The sequence below is a fragment of the Sturnira hondurensis genome, unplaced genomic scaffold (assembly GCF_014824575.4).
Source record: "Sturnira hondurensis isolate 20B ecotype Veracruz unplaced genomic scaffold, ASM1482457v3 Scaffold0020489, whole genome shotgun sequence".
NCBI lineage: Eukaryota > Metazoa > Chordata > Mammalia > Chiroptera > Phyllostomidae > Sturnira > Sturnira hondurensis.
The window spans coordinates 1724942-1749743 of NW_028093120.1; the positions used below are offsets into that span (position 1 = coordinate 1724942).

At 42.4% G+C, this 24802-nt stretch overlaps 1 protein-coding gene across 3 annotated transcripts in view; it reads right to left on the minus strand.

Annotated features, from left to right (window-relative positions):
- MAML2 (mastermind like transcriptional coactivator 2) overlaps nucleotides 1–24802 on the minus strand; it is a 354759-nt gene that overhangs the window by 96871 nt on the left and 233086 nt on the right. For 2 of the 3 annotated variants that reach the window (XM_037029736.1, XM_037029735.1), the window contains exons 2-3: nucleotides 16654–17454; nucleotides 15860–16585 (exon numbers count right to left, since the gene is read on the minus strand). In XM_037029736.1, the coding sequence (XP_036885631.1) occupies nucleotides 15860–16585; nucleotides 16654–17454 (1527 nt within the window). Of the gene's footprint in view, nucleotides 1–15859; nucleotides 16616–16653; nucleotides 17455–24802 lie in introns of all 3 variants that reach the window. The other variant, XM_037029738.1, reaches the window with a different exon arrangement.

Sequence of the window (24802 nt, forward strand, 5' to 3'; positions counted from 1 at the left end):
GCCATACAGAACTGCTTGAACTCTTCTGAAAGCACTCAGGTTCTGTCTGGAAGTCTTTCCATCTTCCACTTCACTAACTCCTACTCTTCCTTGAGACAGACACTTAGATGATACCTCTGCCTGGAAGTCTTTCCTGGTTTCCAAAGCTGTAACAGGAATTTCATCTCTGTGTCCTCAGAATACCTCATAGTAACTACTACCACAAACTGTATAACACTACATTATAATTACTTCTTTCTGGGCAGGGATTGTATCCTAATCACTATTGGTAAATGATTGATGTTCCATATTTATTGATGTTTTCTGAAAGAAAGAATTGCTTGTAATATTCTTGATAAAATTCTCTTAGTTGACTCCTACCCATGTGATTGCCCAGGACACAGGTCAGTTCAGCCTCCATCTAAATTGCCTCTGCAGATTATCCTTCCACAGGTCTGACCCGTGCAGCAGCTGAGGGTGAATTCTCTGGTTTCTAGTCCTGACAACTAGAACTGTTGGTGTGGGTTCTTGGGCAAAGGGTGTTTTCAGGGCAGACTAAGATGGAGGAAGGTGCCAGGGCTACCCCCTATTTGTACATTCTGAGGAGAAGGTGAAGTGTTAGCATCCTTAAATCCTCCAAACAGAAGAAAGAATGTTGGTACAATTCATTTGTCCAACAAATATGTTGTGGGTGCCTCTCAAACAGTAGATGTATTAGGGATTAGAATACAAGACAGACACAATGCCTTCCTGCAAGTAGCTTGCAGTGCAGCTGAGGAGGACACACAAGAGCAAAGGTAGGTGAGAGGTGACACCTCACAATGAGAGGTGATACCTGCTAAAAGAGAGAAAGTGAAAGGAGCCACCAGAAAATATAGGATGGGAGCTAACCCAGATTGGGAGGCTAGAGAAATCATCTGGAGGAAATGATGTAGCTGTGACTGAGAAAGCTTAAGGTTAGGTTAGCCAGGCAGAGTAGAGCAGAAGAATGTTCCAAACAGAAGGAACAGCATATTTGAAGACAGGAGGGTGAGAAAAAGTGTGCTACTTTTTAGGAATCAGATGACACTTTTTTATGGAGGGAGGTGGGGTGCACAGCGTGTGTGAATTTGGGGGGACAATGTCAATAAATGGGTGGGAGACAAGAAAGGAAGAAAGCTGGGAACGGACCCCAGTTAATCCAGAGTGTTTGGCAGGAGCCAGCTCGTGCAGGGCTTTATATGCCAGAAGGAGTTTGATTTCTTTCTGAGAAAAGGAAGACCAAAGGGTTTAGGCAGGTGACAAAATGATTGAATACCTATTTTAGAATACTCACTCTGGTTGCAGCTTGGCAGGACTGGTGGGAGGCAGGCCAGCAAGCAAGCACAGGAAGAGAGAAGGGACAATGGTCAGAAGCTATTCTGGATGTTTTGCACCTGGGTATGTCCATTCAGAATTCATTTATTGGTGCCAGAGTCTTGTGGGATAGAGAGATGGGCCTGCCCACTCATCAGCCTCGTGGAAGTCCCCAACTTGGTTCTTTTTGTGAGAAACTTTTCTTCACCCTTGTTTCCAATAACAACTCCAGGGGCTCAATGTCCTCAGCACCCCCTTTCAAAGCCTGGTGTAGAACACGTCTCAAGGAAGTCAGGGAAGAGAGGCAAGTTCGAAATTAGTCTGTAGGTAAAGGGTAAAAGAGGAGAGGGTACAGCCAAGGGTGGGAGAAATGGGACAAAGACATGGAGAAAGAGTAGAAGTGTGAGCCAAAGACCAGAGTGTGGGACCCACACCCTCACGTGCTCCCTCACACTGACCTGTGGACTACCAAAAAGTAGGGGCAAAGAGGCTCCCTGTCTATGTGGTTCGTGTTTCCTGAAGGTGGAGCTGAACTTAAGCTCCTGGAAAAAGTAAACTGTGAAAAATGCCGATGATTCAGGTGGAGGGAATTAGCACTCCACGGAAAGGGAAACAGGTCAACCACCCGCTAAGTTCTTTCATCCTCGGGGACCTTGAAACTTGATTTTGCAGGATGCAAAGGAGAGGAGTTGTTTGCTGGCTTCCCCCTATCATACTCTGCTCAATTTATTTCTTGGAGAATAAGGTGCCACTTTATTATTTGGATTCATTGCTTAAAATGCAAATATTCGACCAGAGTTCTCTAATTAGTATTCAGAGAGGTGCTGAGGCTGTGTGTGTGTGTCTTCCCTGCTGAAAACTGATGTAGTAGAGTAAGAGGATTCACTCACGTTACATCTTTCTGATTCTAGCAGTCCAAACATTTGTGCAGTCTTTTGTTTCAAACCTAGTACACCTTACAGTAAACACCTTCTGAATCTCAAGTCTTTGTGCCTGACTCTAATTAACATTAATGTACACATTTACTGATTACAGTAGTGCATTGCCTAAATGAGTTTTTGCTTCCTTTAGATTTCACAAAAAGAAAGCACCCCCCACTACCAAACTGATAACAACGGACATGTGATTAGAAAATGCAGAACTAATTAGGATGGTTGCAAAGGGGATTGTTTGAGTCACCTACATTAATGCACATTACAGTTAAATATCTGTCAGATTTTCCATTAACCCTCTTGCATTTCCGTCTCCAGAATCAAATCTACATCTTAACCTCATACCCCTTTCTCCTTGGTTGGAAACTTGCTGTTCAATAGGCTACATTACCCACTAATGCTTTAAACGCACAGCTCTTACTGATGGATGCAACACATGTACAAAGACCTTGGAATGAGAATAATAGAAGCTATTCCTCTAACTGTGGATTTAAACCCTAACGTGTTCTTCCTGGTATTGTGTTCATTTCTTTATTGCGGGATAAAGGAGTTAATTGTTGCTTTATACAAGTTTACTCTATTGTGCTCTGAGCTATTACATAGTAGGATGAGCAAAGTAGAAATGAAAGTGGAATATCCAGCAAATAGAGTTATATTCTACAAAAGGTTAAAATAACACATTCAAAGTTGAAGTTGTAGACTAAGGGGAGAAGCCCATGTGATTGAGGCTCATAGAGTGGATTGTTGAGGGTACGGACAATGCAGGATACGCGTGCCCAATGGGAATTCAGTAAGCATTAGGGACAGATGTCTTCAGATCAAAAGCTCATTGAAAGGAGGGACCATGCCTTCCTGATCTTTTATCTGAGTGCAAAGAGAGTTCTTTGGGTCACCTAAGCTTTTAATCTCTAATTTCTGGCACACTGTAGGTGCTCAATAAATTTTCATCACATGAATGAATGCAAGAATTATGGTTTTACCCTATTGTTTGTTAAACTCTTAACAGTGATCCTGAGCAGGTTCCTAAATGTTGATGGATCATGTTAAAGAAAAAGAGTGAATACATTTCCTTATCATTTAAAAATCTAACACAACCCTTGGATTTTTTTCTTTAAAAGCTAAATCACATACCACTCCCTTGGGTTTTTCCATTTTTATCTGGGATCAGAGGTACCAAAAAGCCCAGCAGCAAACTAGCCTAGCAACAGAAATGAGAATAAGTCTACAAGAAAAACATACACACAGACCAATGGAACAGAACTGAAAGCCCAGGAATGAACCTGTACGTATATGCCCAAATAATCTTTGACAAAGGAGCCAAAAACATACAATGGAGAAAAAAAAACCTCTTCAATAAATGGTGCTGAGAAAATTGGAAAGCCACATTCAAAACTAGAGTAATTTTTGTTACCATACAAAAAAAAATAACTAAAAATGGATGAAAGACCTAAATATAAGATCTGAAACAATAAATTAGATAGAAGAAAACATAGGCACTAAACTTACTGACCTTGATCTAAGAGAGAATATTATGAATTTGACCTCAAAGCAAGGGAAGCAAAAGCAAAATTAAATGAATTGAACTATACCAAACCAAAAAAGCTTCTGGACAGCAAAAGAAACTGTCAACAAGACTAAAAGTCAACAAACTGAACACCAGATATCTGCAAACAACACCTATGATATGGATAATATCCAAAATATATAAAGAACTCATACAACTCAATAACAAAAAGCAACCTAGTTAAAAAACGGGCAGAAGGCCTGAATAAACACCTCTCCCAAGAAGATATACAAATGGCCAACTGACACAGTTTATGAAAAGATGCTCAACTTCACTAGCTGTTAGGGAAATGCAAATCAAAACTACAAAGAGACACACCATTTCACACCTGTTAGAATAGCTATAATTAACAAGACTAGTAACTATAAATTATTGGAGAAATTGTAGAGAAAAAGGAACCCTCATTCACTGCTGGTGGGAATGTGAACTGGTATAGTCACCATGGAGAACAGTATGGAAGTTCCTCAAAAAAATAAGAATAGAGTTATCATATGACCCAGCAACTCCTACTTAGGATATCTACCTCCCAAATTTGAAAACATTTATTCATAGCATTATTCATGGTGGCTAAGACATGGAAACAATCAAAATGCCCTTCAATAGATGACTGGATAAAGAAGATGTGGAATATATATACAATGGATGACAACTCAGCACAGATGGATCTTGAGAATATCATGCTAAGCAAAAGAAGTCAGATGGAAAGAGTTCAGAACCGCATGATTCCACTCATATGTAGGACATCAAACTGAAAACAACAAATGAACAAACAAGACAAACAAACAAAACCTCGTAGACACAGACAACAGTATGGTGGCTATCAGAGGAAAGGGGGATGGGGAGAAAGATGGAAAAGGGTGAAGGGATTAAATATATAGTTACAGAAGAAGACCTGACTTTGGGTGGTGAATACACAATGCAATGTACAGATTATGTATTATAGAATTGTACACTTGAAACTTATATAATTATTTTAACTAATTTTACCCCAATAAATTTAATTAAAATAAGCTTGCAATATGATGAAAATAGCTGAATTTAAAAATACTCTGATTATTTAACTTTTAAAAATTTTTATTTTTCCCTTTGCTATACCACATTTTCATCCTTTCAAAAAAAGATTTTATTTATTTATTTTTAGACAGAGGGAAAGGGAGGGAGAAAGAGAGGGAAAGAAATTTCAATATGCAGTTGCTTCTTGTGCACCCCCTACCGGGGACCTGGCCCACAACCCACGCAGGTGCTCTGACTGGGAATGAAACCGGTGACCCTTTGGTTCTCAGGCTGTTGCTTAATCCACTGAGTCCCACCAGCCAGGGTTCATACCTTCATCTTTGTTCTCAGTTGTAGTATCAATATCCAGAACTCTGTCTGGCATAGAGCACGCACCCAATAAATGTTTTTGGAATGAATGAACAAAATAAATTGCTAGAGTTAAGAATGGAGCAGTACTCAATTTAGCCTGCAAAGTTTGTGGCTCCTGGTTGGAAAGACCAGGAAACAATAATCTGTGGATTCAGATGAGGAAACTTAAGCACATTATTTGAGGACACACTCTGTCCCACCCTGTGCATCAGAATTGGCTTCAATTTTCCCAGAGGTAGAAATAAACTGGGAATGTAGACAACAGTGATGTTTCAAACAGATACCACAAAAATGCCCTGTCAGCCCAGCCGAAACCACGTCTACCCATTTTCTAACTTAAGCATCATAGTAGTTATTATTGTTGAACTTAAAAATCAGACCAGTTACTCTAAACAAGTTATTTAACCTCTCTGAGCCTCAGATCATTACCTGTTCAAAAAAGGTTGATAATGTCTACCATTGGTAGACATTTATACAGCATAGAATTGGGATTAATGTTTAAACAAATCTACTAACTACATAAAACTAACAAAAACATAAAAAATCCCCTTCTGCTAATTTTCCCAATCAAGATTCTTCAATACAAATTATATTAATGTGCCTAGAAACTGACTCTGAATCCTGGCTGTAGCACTAGTTTCATGGAGCATTAAAAACAATTTTTTATTCCTTTTTTAAACTTAAAAGACAAATGATAAAATATCAAAGATAAAATGAAAATGCAGAGACATGCTCTTATCCTGCCACACACCTGACAGCTGTCAGTGTGTCTGCACCAGCCCTTCCCCTTTTGCCAGCATAACCCGGCCAAGGTGAGTCATAACAGAAGTCAAATGGTCAAAGGTCATCTGCAATGATTACTTAACAGCTCTTCGGTCTCTATTCTAATACAGGTGAATTTTTTGGCTTCACCCCTGAGCTCTATACTGCTGATTTTGTTTCCCAGCTTTTTTTTGGGACTTTAGCTTGGTTTTATCTTTGGCCCTTCATGCTCCTGACTTCCTCTAACCTGATTTTAGCCCCTAAATCCAAACCCTGGCACTAGCCCAATTGCCTCATCCTTTAGACAATAGCTAGCTCCCAGAAAAGGAGTAGTTTAGATAATATATTGTTGCAGAACCCTGAATTCATGATTATGTACCCATTAGGAAATGTATTTCCATCTGAGTCAAGGTTCTCTCTTTTCTCTGGCACTTCCATGGGACAACCATAGTAATTTAGAAGTATTGTCTGTATACGAGGACTCTAGTGATTTCTTCGCCCTCACGCAGGCCAATTGGGAAACATTTTTAACTGTTAATCTTTAGGGTCAGATACATGCAAAATTACCTTTAAAAAGAGGAGAGGAGAACTTCCAGCCAAGATGGAGATATATGTAGTAGACACACTGTGCATCCTCAAACAACCAAAATAAGGGCGACAACATTTTAGAAGTAAAAAAACAACCATCACTGACAGAAAATCGAACTGTATGGAAGTTCGACAACCAAGGAGTTAAAGAAGAAACATTTATCCAGACCAATAGGAGGGGCAAAATTGGGCAGCTGGTTGGAGAGGGCACAGGGCAAAGCAGCGGCTGGCGGACCCTGGGTGCGCAAGGTGGCAGTGGGTAGACCCAGCAACATGGCAGATTGTAGAGGGGCTTGGCGCACAGGGCGGCTGGTGGACTGGGCAGTTCCACATTTGTGCACAGATAAACCAGGCAAAACTGGGGAGTGAGACAGACCTCCCAACCCAGGGTCCCACAAGGAAATAAAGCTGCAAAACACCAATTGAAAACACCTGAGGGGGTTGAGGTTCTGGGAAAGACTCCCAGCCTCACAGGAGAGATCATTGGAGAGACCCACAGTGTCCTAGAACATACACAAACTCACCCACCTGGGAATCAGCACCAGAAGGGCCCAGTTTGCTTGGGGGCAGTTGGGGGAAGTGACTGAAATCCAACAGAGAGCAGAGCAAGCACCAGTGTTCCTTCTCGAACCACTCCCCCACAGACTGAGTCACAACCCAGCAACTGGGATGCCCCACCCTGGTGAACACCTAAGACTCTGCCCTTCACTATGTAACAGGTGTGTCAAGAAAAAAAAAGTCCCGAATGAAAGAACAGATCAAAGCTTGAGAAATAATACAACTAAGCAACCAAGAGATAGCCAACCTATCAGATGCACAGTTCAAAGCACTGGTAATCAGGATGCTCACAGAATTGGTTGAATTTGCTCATAAATTAGATTAAAAAAATGAAGGCTATGCTAAGTGAAATAAAGACACATGTACAGGGAACCAATAGTGATGGGTAGGAAACTGGGACTCAAATCAATGGAGTGGACCAGAAGGAAGAAAGAAACAACCAAACAGAAGAGAATGAAGAAACAAGAATTCACAAAAATGAGGAGAGGCTTAGGAACCTGCAGGACATCTTTAAACATTCCAACATCCAAACCATAGTGGTACTGGAAGGGGAAGAGGAAGAGCAATGAGTGGAAAAGTTATTTTAACAAATAATAAAGGAGAACTCCCCCAATCTGGCAAAGGAAATAAACTTCCAGTAAGTCCAAGAAGCTCAGAGAGTACCAAAGAAGTTGGATTCAAGGAGGAACACACCAAGGCACATCATAATTACATTACCCAAGATTAAAATGAAGGAGAGAATCCTAGAAGCAGCAAGAGAAAAGGAAACAGTTACCTACAAAGGAGTTCCCATCAGACTGTCAGCTGATTTCTCAAAAGAGACCTTGCAGGTAAGAAGGGGCTGAAAAGAACTATTCCAAGTCAGGCAAAGACCTACATCCAATACTACTCTACCCAGCAAAGCTTTCATTTAGAATGGAGGAACAGATAAAGTGCTACTCAGATAAAGACAAGTTAAAGGAATTCATCATCATAAACCCCTTATTATATGAAATGTTAAAGGGACTTATCTAAGAAAAAGAAGATAAAAACATGTATAATAAAATGACAGCAAACTCACAATTATTAACAACCACACCTAAAACAGAAAAAAAAAACCCTTAAGCAAACAACTAGAACAGGAACAGAACCACAGAAATGAAGATCACATGGAGGGTTTTCCATAGGGGAGTGGGAGGAGGAGAGGGGGAAAAGGTACAGAGAATAAGTAGCATAGATGGTAGGTAGAAAATAGGGGGAGGGTAAGAATAGTATGGAAAATGTAGAAGCTAAAGAACTTATAAGTATGACACATGGACATGAACTAAAGGGGGAGAATGTGGGTGGGAGGGGGTGTGCAGGGCAGAGGGGAGTGAAGGGGAGAAAATGGGACAACTGTAATAGCATAATCAATAAACTATATTAAAAATCAAAAAAGAGGGGAGTAAAACATTAAGAGACTTGCCTGATTTAAGTCAGGGTTGATATGTAGAGTAATGAAGGATAAACTTGGCTAAGTAGAGAGAAAAGGGTGAGATTCTCGATCTATGATTGAGGAGCTTGGCTTCGAATTAAGAAGGAAATGTACAAATTTATGTTTCGGTCATAACAAACCATCCATTTACTGGCTGCCTTCCCTCTCAGAGTATTTAGAGATGGGAAAATTATAAACCAAATATAGAATCCACTTAAGTTTCATGGATCTAATGTTAAAAAAATTTTTACACTTTTAAGTGTCTAATTAACAAGCCCTGAAAAAGACCACTCTTTGATTCAAGAGGTTAGTGCTTTTGGACTGAACTCTGAGTTCTTCTGGTCAACCAGTAACTCTTTCACATCTTAAACAAGTCGTGAAGATAAATCAGAACTGCATGCATTACATCCCTCTCTTGCCCTCTCCCATAACCTTCAAATCAGAAAGGGAACAAAATTATAGCCAGGAGGTATTTCAATTTAAAAACCACCAAACATTAGCAAGACAGAGTCACTGAAGATACTTTGTGAAATACCCAATACCACTTGTTTTCCCAGTCTCTGGAGAAGGGGTAGTTAAAAACCACCCCAGGCATGAACAATAAAGATGTTCCCAACCATTCAGTTATGCTGCATTCTTCTCTCAGGTACCTCTCGGAGAACAGAGGTGGGTACCCAACAAAGGGAGTGGGGTCTAGGAATCCCCTAAATTCAGTCTCTGCCTGAGCAGGGAGATCTAGCTGGGTTCAGAGTTCTGAAAGGTGAGGAGAAAACCATATTTTACTCGGTAAATTGCAAGCAACCAATGAACAAATCCAAATGTACCACTCTATAGCAGAAAGCCAAGATTTCTAGCATTTCCAGGGCAAAAGGGCTCCAATTAGCAAATCCCATAGTAAATCTTCCTACGTTTGACACAAAGTGAGTATGACAAGCAGAAAAAATTCATGACTAGTGTTTTCATTTAGGATGTTTGAGTTGATAAACTTAAGAATTCTTTAATTATCAGTCCTTCCCCTCCCGTGAGTTTGGTCACGAGTAACAGATTTAGCTAATCTGGTTAGATACACATTTGTACTATCTGCTGGGGATGGTAGAGTTAAAACTCCTTTCTTTGGGTTGAGAATACTTGGCAACATACTGGATGAGACAATACAAATTAGAAAAACCTTTCAAATATGCATATCCAAATGAAAGCTGCTTCCCCAAATTTTCACCTGGGGAAGAAACTCATTTATTTTCTGTATTCTTCAGAGAAAGTTTACAAAATAAGCTTGAAATGCAGTCCTATGACACCATATAGCTATTCCTTGTTTTTGACCCAAAGCAGCATTGCCCAGCTTGTCTGTTTTTAAAAACCACCCTGACAAGATAAATATTATTGTATTGGTAATAATTCAGTCAATGTACTAAAAGCTCTGAAGACAATTCCCAGAGAAAAACTCCTTAACTGTATTGAGCAATAGCAGCATTATTAGAATGGGCCCAACCCCACAAAGGTGAATGCTTTCAAGAGGGCAACACTTATTTGACGACAGAGCTCTGTACATTTGCTCACAACTCAGACTCAAGACTTCAGAGTCATATCTCATAGAATCATTAAGCTGGAAGGGACAATGTGGTTCAATCTACAGAAGTGAAATAAAGCTTTAATGGGTAGCCATTACCTGTCTATTTAAAAGAGGCCTTTAGAGGTAAAAACAGCTCACCTCCTTGCACAACCACATCAAAATTACAACTCAACTACAGCACATCCATCACTCAGAACCATCAGAAACTGAGTTGAATGGAGGTCCAACAACTACGGAACTAAAGAAACCATAACCATCCAGACTGGTAGGACATGTGGAGACATGGAGATGCACAGACATGGAGACACAGAGATACGGAGACACAGATATGTGGAATGGGCTGGTCCTACACCCATGCGTGGTGGATAAAAATCTGGGAGGAATATCTTGGGAGTGAGGGGTTCCAGCCCCACACCAGGTCCCCCAGCCCAGTGTTCCAGTGTCAGGAAGCTGAGCCCCCATAATTTCTGGCTGTAAAAATCAGAGGGGCTGGAGTTGGCAAAAGGAACTACTGGAGTTCCAAATAGCTCCCCCTATAGGTTCAGCACACAGACTTACTCAGACTTATTACCTCCGAGCTCAAACACCAGGGAAGTGGCTTGAAAGTGCACCAGAAGCATACAGGAAAACACGGACGTGTCTGGCATGAGGGTACAAGAAGGGGGGCAGCTTTCTCCCAAACAGAAGTGCTGGCAGGGTCACTGTTCCTCCCCCTCAACAGAGCTACAGAGTCAGCCATACCTGAGACTCCATCAACCTGGCTTACATGGTTTGCTCTGCCCTGGGGAATGCCCCTCCCAAGTTACAGCCCACTCAAGCTGTAAGCGGTGGCTTTTTCAAGTGAATGGCTGCTCTCAGCTTAGGCTACAATCTTCTTACATCCTTTTAAACAAGCAACAACCAGCCTCAGCAAGGCCCTAGCAACCATACCTCTGGCTAAGTGGTCTCAGGCCTGGCACAAGCAGCAGCCAGCTTTGGATCACAGTTTGGCTTCACCTGGGAACCTCCAAGCCTAACTTGGGAACCTGCAAGCCAAGCACAAGTAGCAGCCATCTGCAGATTGCTTTGAAGCTCCTGCTGGGTGGCCCTGGGTAGAACACAGGTAGCGGCTGACCCTGTCCTGCACCACCCAGGAAACCCCGGAGCCTGTGCATCCAGTGGGTAGCTCCAGACCATATTGGAGCACTGCCCTCCCCGCCCTGCTGCTACACGTTCCTCCATGGAAGGTGTAGTTTGGTGGTCAGTGGTTATAGCCAGTCCTGGCAGCTGACTGGCCTGGAAAATCCCTCCCATTAACCTGTCAACAACAATCAAGGCTCAACCCCAAGAGGAAAGTGTACTCAGCCCATACAAAGGTTGTATGTCAAGTACCCAGCTTGGGTGATAGGTTAGGCTGTACTACTGGACCCTACTATATTAGGGCACATTATCAAGACAGGGAGTCATACATAGAAGCTCTACCTAATACACAGAAAAAATACAGGGAGGCTGCCAAAATGAGGAGACAAAGAAACATGGCCCAAATGAAATAACAGATCAAAACTCCAGAAAAAGAACTAAACAAAATGGAGATGAGCAATTTATCTTATGCACAATTTAAAACACTGGTTATAAGGATGCTTAAGGAACTTAGTGAGGAAAATAAATAGCATAAAAAAGACGCAGGCAGAAATGAAGGATATACTAATGGAAATAAGGGACAATTTATAGGGAATCAGCAGTAGAATGGATGAAGCCAAGAATCAAAGCAAAGTTATGGAACATAAGGAATCAAAAAACAACCAATCAAAGTAACAAAAAGGAAAAAGGATTAAAAAAAGAGGATAGTGTATGGAATAACTATCAAGTATACCAACATTTGCATCATAGGGGTGGCAGAAGGAGAGAGAAAGAGTAGGAAATTGGAAATTTGGAAAAATAGTGAAAGAAATCTTCCTTAATTTGGTGAAGGAAATAGACATGCAAGTCCAGGAGCAGAGAGTCCCAAGCAAGATCGATGCAAAGAGGCCGAATCCAAAGCACATCATAATTAAAATGTCAAAGGTTAAATATAAAGAGAGAATCTTAAAAGCAGCAAGAGAAAGGAAGTTAGTTACCTACAGAGGAATTCCCAGAAGACTATCAGCTGATTTCTTAAAAGAAACTTTGCAGGCTAGAAGGGATTAGCAAGAAATATTCAGAGTCAAGAAAAGCAGGGCCCTATAACCAATATTGCTCTACCCAGCAAAGCTATCATTTAGAATGGGAGGGCAGATAAAGAGCTTCCAAGACAAGAAAAAACTAAAGGAGTTCATCATCACCGAACCATTATTATATACAATGTTGTAAGAACTAACTTAAGAAAAAGGAGAAGGTCAAAACTAGAAACAGGAAAATGGCAATAAACACATATCTATCAACAATTGAATCTGAAAAACCAACCCAGAAAACAAGAAGAACATAGACAGAATCATGGATACAGAGAGCGTCTGATGGTTGTCAGATGGGAGGGGGTGTGGGGAAATGGGTGAAGAGGCGAGAGGATTAAGAAGTACAAACTGGTAGTCACAGAATAGCCATGGGGATATAAAATATAGTACAGGAAATGGAGTAGCCAAGGAACTTATACCATGACCCAAGGACATGAACAAAGGGGTGGAGATTACATGAGGGAGTGGGGGGTGATGGGGGTAAAGGGGGAAAATTTGGGACAACTGTAGCAACATAATCAGTAAAACATAATTTTTAAAGGCAAAAAGAATGCCTTTAGCTTAAAAAACCATCACCATTTCTAATACTTTTTAAAGGGCCTTTTTGAAAAAGTGAAAATTATCTTGGCATTATATCAGTCACATGCACTGGGAAAAGTAAACATTATCTAAGGGATTGGAAGATGTTTGTTGATTTTTGCCTTTAGTATCCACTGATATGCTTGGTTGAGTCCTTGAAGCTCAGGTGGAGACTTAAAGGACAGCAGTATGTTATGCAGTTTATATTATCAATGAAGCTGGAAACAGGACAGATGCTGGAAGTGGCAGGAAGGCTCCCAAGAAGGGCTGATGAGGCACCAAAAAGATATATTTCCTGTTGTAAGTTGTTTATTTTGGTGCGCTCCATAATGTTTACTCTCAGGAAGGTCAATAGTTACACAGATATTTTTAATTCTTTTCACAGCTCTGAAGGTTAGTGTTTTAAGACTTTCTCTATCCCAAAAGGACTCAATCTACTATGTGTATTATGTAAAATATGGTCCAATATTAAAAGAAATACTTCATTTGAGAATTCTACAATGATCTATAGATGGTCATTCATTTCTGAACAAATCCTACCTGTATAGCCTAGTGGCGAATGCATAACCTTCAAAGTAGACCACCACAATCCTGGCTCATTTATTTATTATCTGTGTGGCTTTGGGAAAGTCATATAGCCTGTCTGTACCTCAACTGCCTCACCTATAAGATAAGAATGATAGTATTTCCCTCAGATGGGTGAAGTGAGATACCCCGAGTAAGGGAGACAGAGTCATGCCAGTTATAGAGTGGCTAACTCTTGTTAATATCTCATTATTTATTATTTTCATTTTTACGGTCCAAAGTCTGGGCCCAGGGATGGTAAATCACTCCCCACTCACTATATTGCTAGACAGTAGAAAAATTAGTAATAGTTCTTTTTTATTCCTTCAAATGATTTATGTTAGAATTTGAGACTTATTCCAGTGCCTTTTATACATAATGCTAATACTTGTCAAAAATATTATGGTATCATATACAGCTATTTCCATGACAATCATAGTAATAGCCAACTTTATTCTAGACTCTTAGCTGAGAATTAGATTATTTCATTCTCACAAAATCCTAGTTTTTTAAGAAAAAAAATTCCTAACAAAATTTAAAGGTTAGGAAATTGAGGCTTAGAGAAGTTCAATAACTTGCTTATAGTCACATACCTAGTGAATATTGGTAAGAATTTGAACATAAACTTATCCAAATCAAAATGGCTACAGATAACTTGGAGAGTAGTCCCACATTACCATATATTTTTAAATGATCCCCAAACTACCCATGTTAAAAATGGAACCACACTGTAAATATACACATGACTCTACTCAAAGTCCATTCTTCATAATTTACAGTAAAAAACAATTACGTTTTAGTGACTAAGAGCTGAAAGCTTTAACTTGGTACACAGCTCTTGAATCCCAGTCGAATGTAATTTTCTCACATGTAGGGCAAAGGTTAGCTTGGCCACAGTCTGTGGTGCTGTGGTATTCTTTTTTGGGCTGTGACCATAAAAACTACTCTAGGAATGAGATTGAAATTAGGCTCTGCACCCTCATACTGTCCTGACATACTGTTTTGACATGTAATGTGCTGTCTTTATGCTTGGAACTAACATGGACCTGTCAAATTACAAGCACAAAGCAGCATTCAGCCTCCCTCCCACCCTCCCTTTCTTCCAGGAAGAGTTTCCTCTTTCAAGTTCCCTTAAGAACTAGCGTGTACTCACTAGTATATGCTCTGGAGGCCAGAGCTGTTTCTTCATACGTTTAGGGCAGGATATAAAGAAACCACAAATTTTTGTTGCTGTTGTTTGTAGTCATGACAACTTCATTCTTTAACTTTTTGACACTGGCATTACTTTCTCCAGAAGCCTTCCCTGGTCTCCATTTGCTTGGTAATACATCCAATCTCTGTGGTGCTCCCATATCCTTACCCTTTCTACTCATAAAATGATGGTTTTTAAAGCCTGACTCCCTCTCTAGGTTGTACTTGCAGACAAGAATCATGTCTTATTTAAGGGTGATAATAAGTACCAACACGGAGTAGTAGAAGGATCTATTATGACAGGTTGGGCATTTAGAATTTTTAAAAAGATTTTATTCATTTGTTTTTAGAGAAAGGGGAAGGGAAGGAGAAAAAGGGGGAGAGAAACATCAATGTGTGGTTGCTTCTTGCAAGCCCCCTTATGGGGACCTGGCCAGCAACTCAGGCATGTGCTCTGACTGGGAATTGAACCAGTGACCTTCTGGTTTGCAGGCCTTCGCTCAATCCACTGAGCCACACCAGCCAGAGTGGTATTCAGACAGTTTAATTGGTTGGTATAAGTGTAAACTGGTTATTAAATAGTCTCAATATCATGTGTGGCCCTATACCAATACTCAGCATAATCACTATCTTGCACGTGGCAGGTGCTCAGATAGCGCTTGTTGACTTAATGGCCAGTTTCTTGACTCGATGCATAAACATTGCACACATCAGAATCTGACTGACAACTAGATCTGTCAGTGATGGCATAAATGATCATGAAACTTCTTCTTTTTTTATTCCTCACCCAAGGACATTTTTTCATTGCTTCCAGAGAGAGGGGAAGGGACAGATGAAGGGAGAGAGGGAAATGTTGACTCGGTGCCTCCTGTATGCACCTGGACCAAGAATTGAATGAGCAACCTAGACAAGCGCCCTGACCAGGAATCGAACCCACGAACTTTTAGTTACAGGACGACTCTCCAACCAACTGAGCCACATCAGCCAGGGCAATCATGAAACATTCTTAATACTCAAGATCCCTTGATCCCTATTGATTCCAATGACACTAATGCCCTTGAAAGAAATACTTGCTCATGCCTCCATGAGGCCTTAACATGGCTCCATCAGAACCACTACTCTCTTGGAGGTCTTGAGCCTGTCCCAACACAAACATAATAGTAACCAAAGCATAATGACCAAGACCGATGGTCACTGGGTACTCTGTGTTTGGAGTAGTAGAGCCCTTACCTGTCTGTGTTGTTGGGAGACTTGGTATCCCAGTCCTGTGACGGGCTGATTCTGCATTTTCTGAAGCAGGATCTTTTGCTGAAGTGGCAAGGGTGACCTCAGCAAAGGCTGGTTTGACAGAGGTTGGGTGGGCGGGGGTGGTGGCTGCTGCTGCTGCTGCTGCTGCTGCTGCTGTTGCTGCTGCTGTTGCTGCTGCTGTTGCTGCTGCTGCTGTTGTTGCCGTTGTTGCTGCTGCTGCTGTTGTTGCTGCTGAGCTGAAATAGAGCTCTGTGGCTGCTGCTGCTGTGGCTGAGTGTAGTGTAGGAGAGAAGGCTTGTTCTGAGAAGGCAAAACAGAAGGCATCTGTTGGTTTGTTTGATCTGAGTTAAAATGGAACAAAGGCTTGGTGTTGCCAAGACGGGGCTCCATGGCTGTATGCGAGCTGTTAATAAAACTTCGACTGAGATCTTGAGGCTTCTGCTGCATGAGCGCATCCAGGTGCCCTGCCTGGGCTGAGGGGCTGGCCTTATACATGTAGTTAGCCATGACTTTCGGCTGGCTGCTGCCGCTGGCTACCCCAGGCATGGAGGAGCTCTGTGGGCTGAATGGCTGCTGACCAAAAGAAGGGCTAGGGATTTTCTCCTGCCCAAATGGACCTGGAGATGGTCCAGCCGGAGAGGGCAAGGCTGACCAGTTAGTCGACTGGTGCTGCTGCATCCGGGCATGCTGCTGACGGTTGGCAGCTATCTGTTTGAGCTGTTGGGCGTGGGACACTTCCTGCCAGCTTGGCAGGGCCCGGCTTGCTTGGCAGCTATCTGTTTGAGCTGTTGGGCGTGGGACACTTCCTGCCAGCTTGGCAGGGCCCGGCTTGCTCCCGAGGCTGTCTGAGGCTGAGCCTGGCTCTGAGGGACTGCAGGAACTGGGGATGAAGTGGACAGAGCCGAGCTGGCCATGGAGAATGCAGGGCCAGTCGATGGTGGCCTCAACTGAGGAGAGCCCGACGGGCCCTGGGTCAAACCAGGGGAGTATTCACTTTTGATCACTGTCTTCTCCATAGGCAAGGACGGCCTGGGAGTGCTCCTCTGGCTTTGCTGACCCAAGTCAATGTTAAAGGGATCATCCTGCTTTATGGTAGCATTGATCATGTTCTCCAGCTCAAGGTCACTCATAGGAGGCACAGATATGTTGGTCAGTTCATTGAACAGTTCTTGCAGTTCAGGATCCATCAGTTGCTCTCCAGAGTCATCTCCGTACCGGTTGGGGAAAATATTCTCCTGGGTCATTTGGTTATCCATGTGCTTACTGCAAGACAGAGTCTCTCCTGGTTCCTTCTTCACTTCTTTTAAGCCCATGTTAAACATGCCATTGCCAGGAGAATGTGTGTGGGGAGGCAGATTGTTAGTCTTTCTCAGGGTTGCTTGGCTCATGGGCAAGGTCGCTGACATAATCTGACTTTGTCCATTATTTACTTGGAGGCCCCCTTGTCCTGCAGAGAGGTTCTCCCCAACACGGATTCTTTTGATATCAAGGAATGAGTTGTCGACAAAGCCATTGGGCCTCTTGCTGTTGACAGGAGACAGGTTAACTATCTGTTTTCTTTTCAAGGAACCCTGGAGCTGAAAGACAGAGGGAAGGCAAAAAAATGAGATATTAATCCAGAGGTGCTTCTAATCAAAACTGGTATATTTAAATGTTTCTTCCATTTACAAACAAGATGAAAATTTTTTTAAAAAAGCACAAATGAAGAGTCAGAAATATAAGGGAACTCACGGTGGCCCAAACAGAAAAAAAAATTTCTTTTTGAGGAGCAGATCAATTAGTGACTAGAGCTCGCTGCGGCTCCCCTGGTTACTCCACAGGCCAACGGTGAAGAATCCTTCATATATCATCTTGAGTTATTGATAATACCTACACTTATTCACCAAGGTGTTGTTGCTGCTTTCAGTCTCAGGCCAAAATACCCCACGTGCACACGCACACCACCCCGCACAGCTACAGATGACAGGCAGAAGGTCAACTTTGACCCAGATGGAAAACACTGAACAGTGCAAAGCTGGGACACAATTTCCAGCTGTTTTTTTTGTTGTTGTTCACAGACTCAACCCTTTCATTACTATTATCCTCTCAGTAAATACTTAGAATTGTTGTTGTGTCCACAGAGATATGCTATCTGGTGTTCATCTATTTTTCCTCCTGTAGTTCTGTGGCTTTGCTTTCAGGCCCATGCAGCAACTGTGTGTGTGCACGCATAGAAACCGAGGTGTTACTATTTATCGAATGAGACACTGTGAGCACAGATTTTCCTGGGGATTCATTCCTTTGGTTGCCTGTCTCTGAATCCAGTAACCACAGCCGAGGTGTAGAGAGGCAGTACTGTACAGTTCTAAAGATGCAGGCTTTGGGAGCTGAGTAAACTGAGTAAATTCCCATTTTGCCACTGAGTGCTAAGTGACCGCGACACTTGACTTAGCTGAGTCTCAGTTTCTCATCCAGGAAATGGAGACAGGAGCACTTAACTCATAGGAAGAAATGAGATAAGGCATGCAAAAGTTCAGTCCAGTGCTTGCTATAGTAAGAACTCAATAAACTGTAGTATAAATAAAAATTATGGTTCACTATATTCTCAAAGGGGAAGGTTTCTCGAAATAACAACAGTAACGATGGAATGTTGAAGAATTTCATTCACTAACTCAATCATTACATTGCATGATATAAACTCGAGAAATTCTAGAGGAGAATTGAAGTTACAGCCAACACAGAGTCACACCAATAAATGAAAAAAGAAACATAAATATTCACCATTGACCTTGAGATCCTTGTTGGTTTGCCTCTAAAGTGAGAGACAGCATCTAGCAATGTGTGGGCTTTCCAGTCCAGCTGACCTACTTCAATAGTGAATATTTGCTCAGGATTAACTGTAAAACACCTGAGGCAAAAGGAGGCCTCCCAGATAGAAAGTCCTGTCATTCCTCTTTTCCTTCATTTTCACTTACTACCACTCCACCACCCTCCTAAAGATTTCTAAATAATCTAATCAAGAAAATGTAACTGAGTGGTCATTACACGCCACATATTTTAAATATGATTACTTTCCTTCGTCTTTATAACAGACCCATCAGATGTGTATTATTTTATAGATAAGGACACCAGGGCTCAGCGTGGCCACATAACTTCCCCAGTGGCCACTTCACACAGCTAGGAAGTGTTCAGCCTGGGCTTTAACGTAAGGTCTGTGTAGGTCTCAAGCCTGTGTCACTTCCACTATATTATGCTGCCACGGGCTTTGTTTAGGGCTATGGTTTGCTCAGCGAGAAGGGGCAGGAGAAGGGAGTACAGAGACATCCTGGGTCTCTGGGAAAATGGTGAGAAATCTGGGGGTGGCCAGGATGCAGCCCAGAGCCAAATGTGATCAATATGTTTCTTGTCATCAAGTCTGTTTCAATAGTGCTTTATCTGTGATTTTGCCCAATCACAGGCGGTACACAGTTGTGGTGATGTATGGTGGTATATCTGGTTTTTGCCTTCTACCACTGCTAACTGGTCATCGGAGAAAAGAGCCCTACCCAAGCTCCTTTACACAATCAATTCCTTCCATAGTAATTCCGGAACTGGAGAAAAGGAGACCAGGTTCTCTTCGGGTGGCTGCACAGTGATTTACAAAATGTGAGCTGTTGTTTCATTGTGTCAAACAGAGCCAGAAAGTAAGTCTGTAGAAAGAGAGAAGAATGACCCACGGAGGAGAGACACAAGTTTTGATTGCACTTAAGGGCCTGATTCAGTCTCAGGTCAGCTTTGCATCTCTCCTTATCTTCCTTGATATAATACTCTGTAATCTTTAGAGTAAATTCTTTTTGCTTAAGTTAATGTGAGTTGGACTTCTGTTATTTTCAACCAAGGCTCTCGACAAAGTCCCATATGACTTCGCGTTTGGTCATGAGCAATTTGCAGCAAGGGGTAGGGTATGACCTGTCCCTGAGTGTGCAGCCCCCCACTCAGAGAGACTCTTCTGAGTCTCTCTCTCTGTGTTTCTGGACTCCTAATCTTGTCTACTCACTGATGTGAGCGACACCTTCACAGAACACTGTCAGCCATCACCACACTCAGGGTCTGTCCTCATGGGGCAGAAAGAGCGTAGAACAAAGAGATCTGGCCATGTTACCTCAAGAGTAGCCACACTGATTTATTTCAGTGTAAGTTACATTTTGAAGGTTCTTTCACAACTAACAAAGAACAAACAAAAGAATACATTCTTTTTTCCAGGTTTGGGTTATCACCTTTGATTTATTTTCCACTGCTTTGAAAAAACCTGTTCCACCAGATTCTCCCATTGCTCTGGCCCCTCCCCAGGCAGTGCAGTACATACTCTGGGAAGCAGCACCAGCACTCGCTCTCAGACACCAAGAACAGAGAGGCAGTGATTACGCCTCCCAAATTAGCCATGGTTGTAGTAGTACTGATGATGATAATAATAACAACAACAACAAAATCATTTATTGAGGACTGTGTGCTAGGCATTGTGCAAATCTCTGTAGCAATAATCTCATTTGATTCCCACAACTCTAGGAATTCTCACAACTCTATGAGATTGAGACTATAGTCACTTGTTGCTTAGCGACAGGGATACATTCTGAGAAATGCGTTAGATGATTTCATCATTGTGCAAACATCATAGCGTGTACTTAATACAAACCCAGATAGTCTAGCTTACTGTGTCCCTTTAAAGCATGCTACTGTACTGAATACTGTAGATTGTGACACAATTGTAAGTATTTGTGTATCTACACATAGAAAGGTACAGAGAAATATATAATACAAGATAAAGTGTGTGAAGAGGGAGGCACGGGGTGGGCTGTGGAGGGAGGCGCCCCTGGAGCTAGGGAGAGTAGATGTCAGAAGGAGGGAGGAAGAAAAGAAAGAAAGAAAGAAAGAGAACGGGAGAGAAGGGGAGAGCAGAGATCAAAAGAGACCTGGAGAGATAAAGCTTGAGATGAGAAATAATAAAAGGGAGAAAGGGAGGAGCAGGATCCAGAGATGGAGGTAGGGAGAGAGGAAGAGGGAGAGAGGGAGAGAGGGAGAGGGAGGGAGAGAGGAGGGAGCTGAACTGGGAAGACAGGGAGCAGGCCCCTACGTTCCTCTTGCTCCCTCACCAAGTCCAGCCCTTGCAGCGGGACGCTGAGCTTCCTTGTCTGCTTAGACCACCCAGAAATAGCAGTACATTCAAACCTGTAGTTGAGACCACACTTTTCTTTCCATAGTACAAAATCTGTGTTTATAACTCACTATAACCTTATGAGAACACCATCATATGTGTGGTCTGTTGTTCCCCAAAACATTGATATGTAGCGCATGACTGTGTTTCTTACCTACACCCTCCCCTTTGTTACAGATGAGAAAACTGAGGATTGGAGATTGAGTGACTGTTCAAGATCACATCAATAGTAAGCAATGACCCAGGAATCAAACCAGGCACCCCCACTGCGGAGCTTGTGCTGTGCAGTAAATGGTACCCACACCCATGTTTTGAAGAGGCCCGGGATCCAGTCCTGATTCCGGCATTAACTTGCTTTGCTGTTCTAGACAAGTTCTTCTACCTCTGTGGGCCATAGTTCACTTCTGTATAAGTAGGATTGCCTCTGAGAACACTTTCCTATCTGAACCCAGAAAATAACAGGTACTGATGGAATAAGAATTGTTTAGGCAACTGTTTGGTTGTGTAAAGTCGCCACCAAATAAAGCTGGATGGATGACGTAAGGTGGAGAACAAAAGTCTCCTTAGTGATGGTGTGGAAGACAAATCATGAATAAAAGATTTCTCTAGAACTCCATTAGGTATGATAGTTTATCAAGAGAATTTTGGAGGTAGTCGGCATCAGAGATAGAGGTGAGAGAGGAAGGGGGGGAAGAGAGAAAGGATCTGGACTGAAAGCTTCTCACAGAAGCTTCTAATCAAAGTCACGTCACCAAGACGCACCGAATGCACAGATGCAGTGGGCACCAGTGACTGGAGCAATACTATATAAATGATTCTCAAAGTTCAAACTTTACTTTGGAGTACTTCCTTTGCTGAACTAAAAATTAATATCAGACACATGGCTTTGAATCATGGCATAGAGTCACTTAGAGTTCTGTGACTAAAAGCAACTATTCTAGAAGGAGTAGAGAAGAAAGAGAGATAGTCATTAATACCTTAGTGAGAAGTAGTTTATGAGAAAATTCAGTGCAACCTTACCAGGCCAAGAAGAGTCCTAAGGTAGTACTGAGGGAATAAGACTCAGTCAGGTAAATGATGGGGAATGAAGATGTAGGTTTGCATTGAAAAGAATGAGGGCAGGACTTAGAGGGATAGTGGGAACTGCCCAGTGCAGTGCTGAGAAAGATAACCCGGAGGAAGGGAGAAGTGTAAGGGCAGTGTGTACCCTGAGGGCCAGTGCTTTCTTTACTCAGAATGCACTGAATAACACTGGAAGGACAGAGGGAAAATCAGGGCTGGCTTGTCCATCAGGCGTGGTCGGCACAGAGCCCAGAGTAGGTTGCCGGCATGGGCCCATGGTAGTTTTAGCGGCCTTCAAAAATTTTCAGTGTATTTTAAAATAGGAGAAAAATGTTTAGGTCAAAGAAATGTTTTCATATACAATAGTAACAGATTTATATTTACACCAACACAGTTAGAAAATATAATTTTAAAATTTTGTAAGGAAGAAGGGCCCTTAAAAGCCAGAGTAGCTCATGCTCACAGAAGGCTCTCATTTAATAACTATCGTGCATGAAATGCTTATTTTAAAACAGGTACTCTTGAAATAAAGACTGTGTAGAGTCTCATTTAATCTGCTCACAGCTCTCTGAGCATGTATTCTGACCCTCATTCTACAAGTGCAAACACTGTGGCTCCTGCCAGTAAGACTACACGGCCAGTGATACGGAGGCAGGCCACCAAGCCAGGTCCATCGGGCTCCAAAGTCCTTGTCCTTAATCACTAACCACACAGCCCGCTTTCCCTTCTGCCTTTAACTTGCCACACGTCAATACTATTCTGGACACAGTGGACACAGCCAAGACAAAAGGATACTAGAATGAAGACGTACAGGGCAAAGGGGAGGCTGTGCGGGACTCACGGGGAGGGTGGCTGGGAGAGAATGGTGACATCATTGGTTGGAGTGTAATGGTGAGAGCTCAGGACATCACCCTCGAGGCTCCAACGTAAGAAAGGGAAGAGACAAAGGGTCATGTGGTCAGTCAAAAAGATTTACTGAGCACCCAGAGAGACAGAGTTCTGAGCCATACCCTATCTAATCATCCCTGGCATGAGAGAAAATACGCAGAGGATTAAGCTAGTGGCAGGCGGCAAAGGCTTCAAATGAACACAGAATTTCAACGTTTACACTTTCCCATTACCTAGCTGGATGGAGAAGCATTTTTTTTATTTGGTACCATAAATTTGGGCTCCCAAATTCTGACGTTTAATTTGTGAGATTATGCATATAATGTCACCCTTTCACGAGCCACCCAAGGAAAGGGCTTCTCTGAGGAATGACTTCAACACAGCAAGTCTAGTCTGGTTTGCCTACTACACAGGGCTCACTGTACTTTCCTTAGCTGAGGTCCAGCGAACTGTTTCTTCTCACGCGTGTCCCTGTTTGGATTCTTCTATTTGAACACCTCAATGCTATTTGAGACCTGCAGTCTCTGCAGGGAAGGAGCAGGCCTGCTCAGGCCCTGGGCCAGACAGCAGCCTGTCTGCTCCAAGTGCTAGGGATGGAGGCGCCCAGGTGCCCATGGACAAGGGCCATCCAGCACACAGTAGAATTGGGGCTGGGGTCCCTTGGTAAACCCTTCTTTTTAAACAGCTGTGCTTTATTCTTCCAAAGGACTTGAAACATAAACTTCCTGGAGGGATTTAAAAACGCCATTATTGCACAATCCTCTGGTTTCTGTTTCACCCCCTGCCCCCTATTCCTTTCCACAAAATAAATGCATTCTTTGTCTCCTGGCTTGCCCCAGAAACAGGGAATATGCCACACAAAGGTAACAATTCAGTCCATAGGTCACATAATTTTCTGTCTTTCTCAACGAAGTTTAAACACAAGAACCAAAGTGACCACTGCCCAGCTACTCAGGGGACTATCTTGGTCCCATCATCTATAAACTTTCCTCAGGCCACTTCACACACTGCTTGCTGTTCAAAAACAGGGCTTGGAATACATAACATTAGAACAAAACCAAGCCCCCCCCCAATAATTTATAATCTCGATTTGATTCTTGAAGTAAAAATGTTTGGCATTCTGGGACAGAAAATTCCAGCTCATCACTGTCCCGGGAGGTGAAAGCAGTTCCTCCCTGGCTAACCTGCCCCAAGACAAGCTAAATGGGGTTTTCAGGCTTTTGCTGAAGATGTCAGACACTCCCCCTCCTTATTTTGGCCTCGTAGAGTCCTGAACTTCCCCGCATTGTATTTATGTCCATACAGTAATTAGGCTTGCTGGACTAGATTTAAGCTCTTTAAGGATGGGCCCTGTGTCTTATTCTTGACTGGATTCCTTTCAGCACCTACCATAGTTCTGGACATTTTATAGGTGATCAAACTGTAGTTTGTTGATTGATTTCAGTATTCGGGAGGCTGGATCCTTCAGACTACTGAGCAGTAAAACAATGGTAAGAAAAAGGCTGTGGCTGTGAGGAGCATTTTTATATTTAATTCAAGAGCAGTTTAATGGCTGCACTGGACTGTTGCTTCAGTGATCATTTTTGTCTGAATCCTGAAATCTGATGAATGTGAAGCCCTGAGAATTGGAACCACAAGAAAAGCTCATCACCTTCCATGTGAATCAAAAGTGAAGGGGGACTCCAGCCGCTGTGGCTGTTAGTTGGAGCATCGTCCCATAAACTGGAAGGTTGCAGGTTTGATTCCCGGTCAGGGCACAGGCCTAGGTTGCAGGTTCAGTCCCCAGTTGGGGCACGAACGAGAGG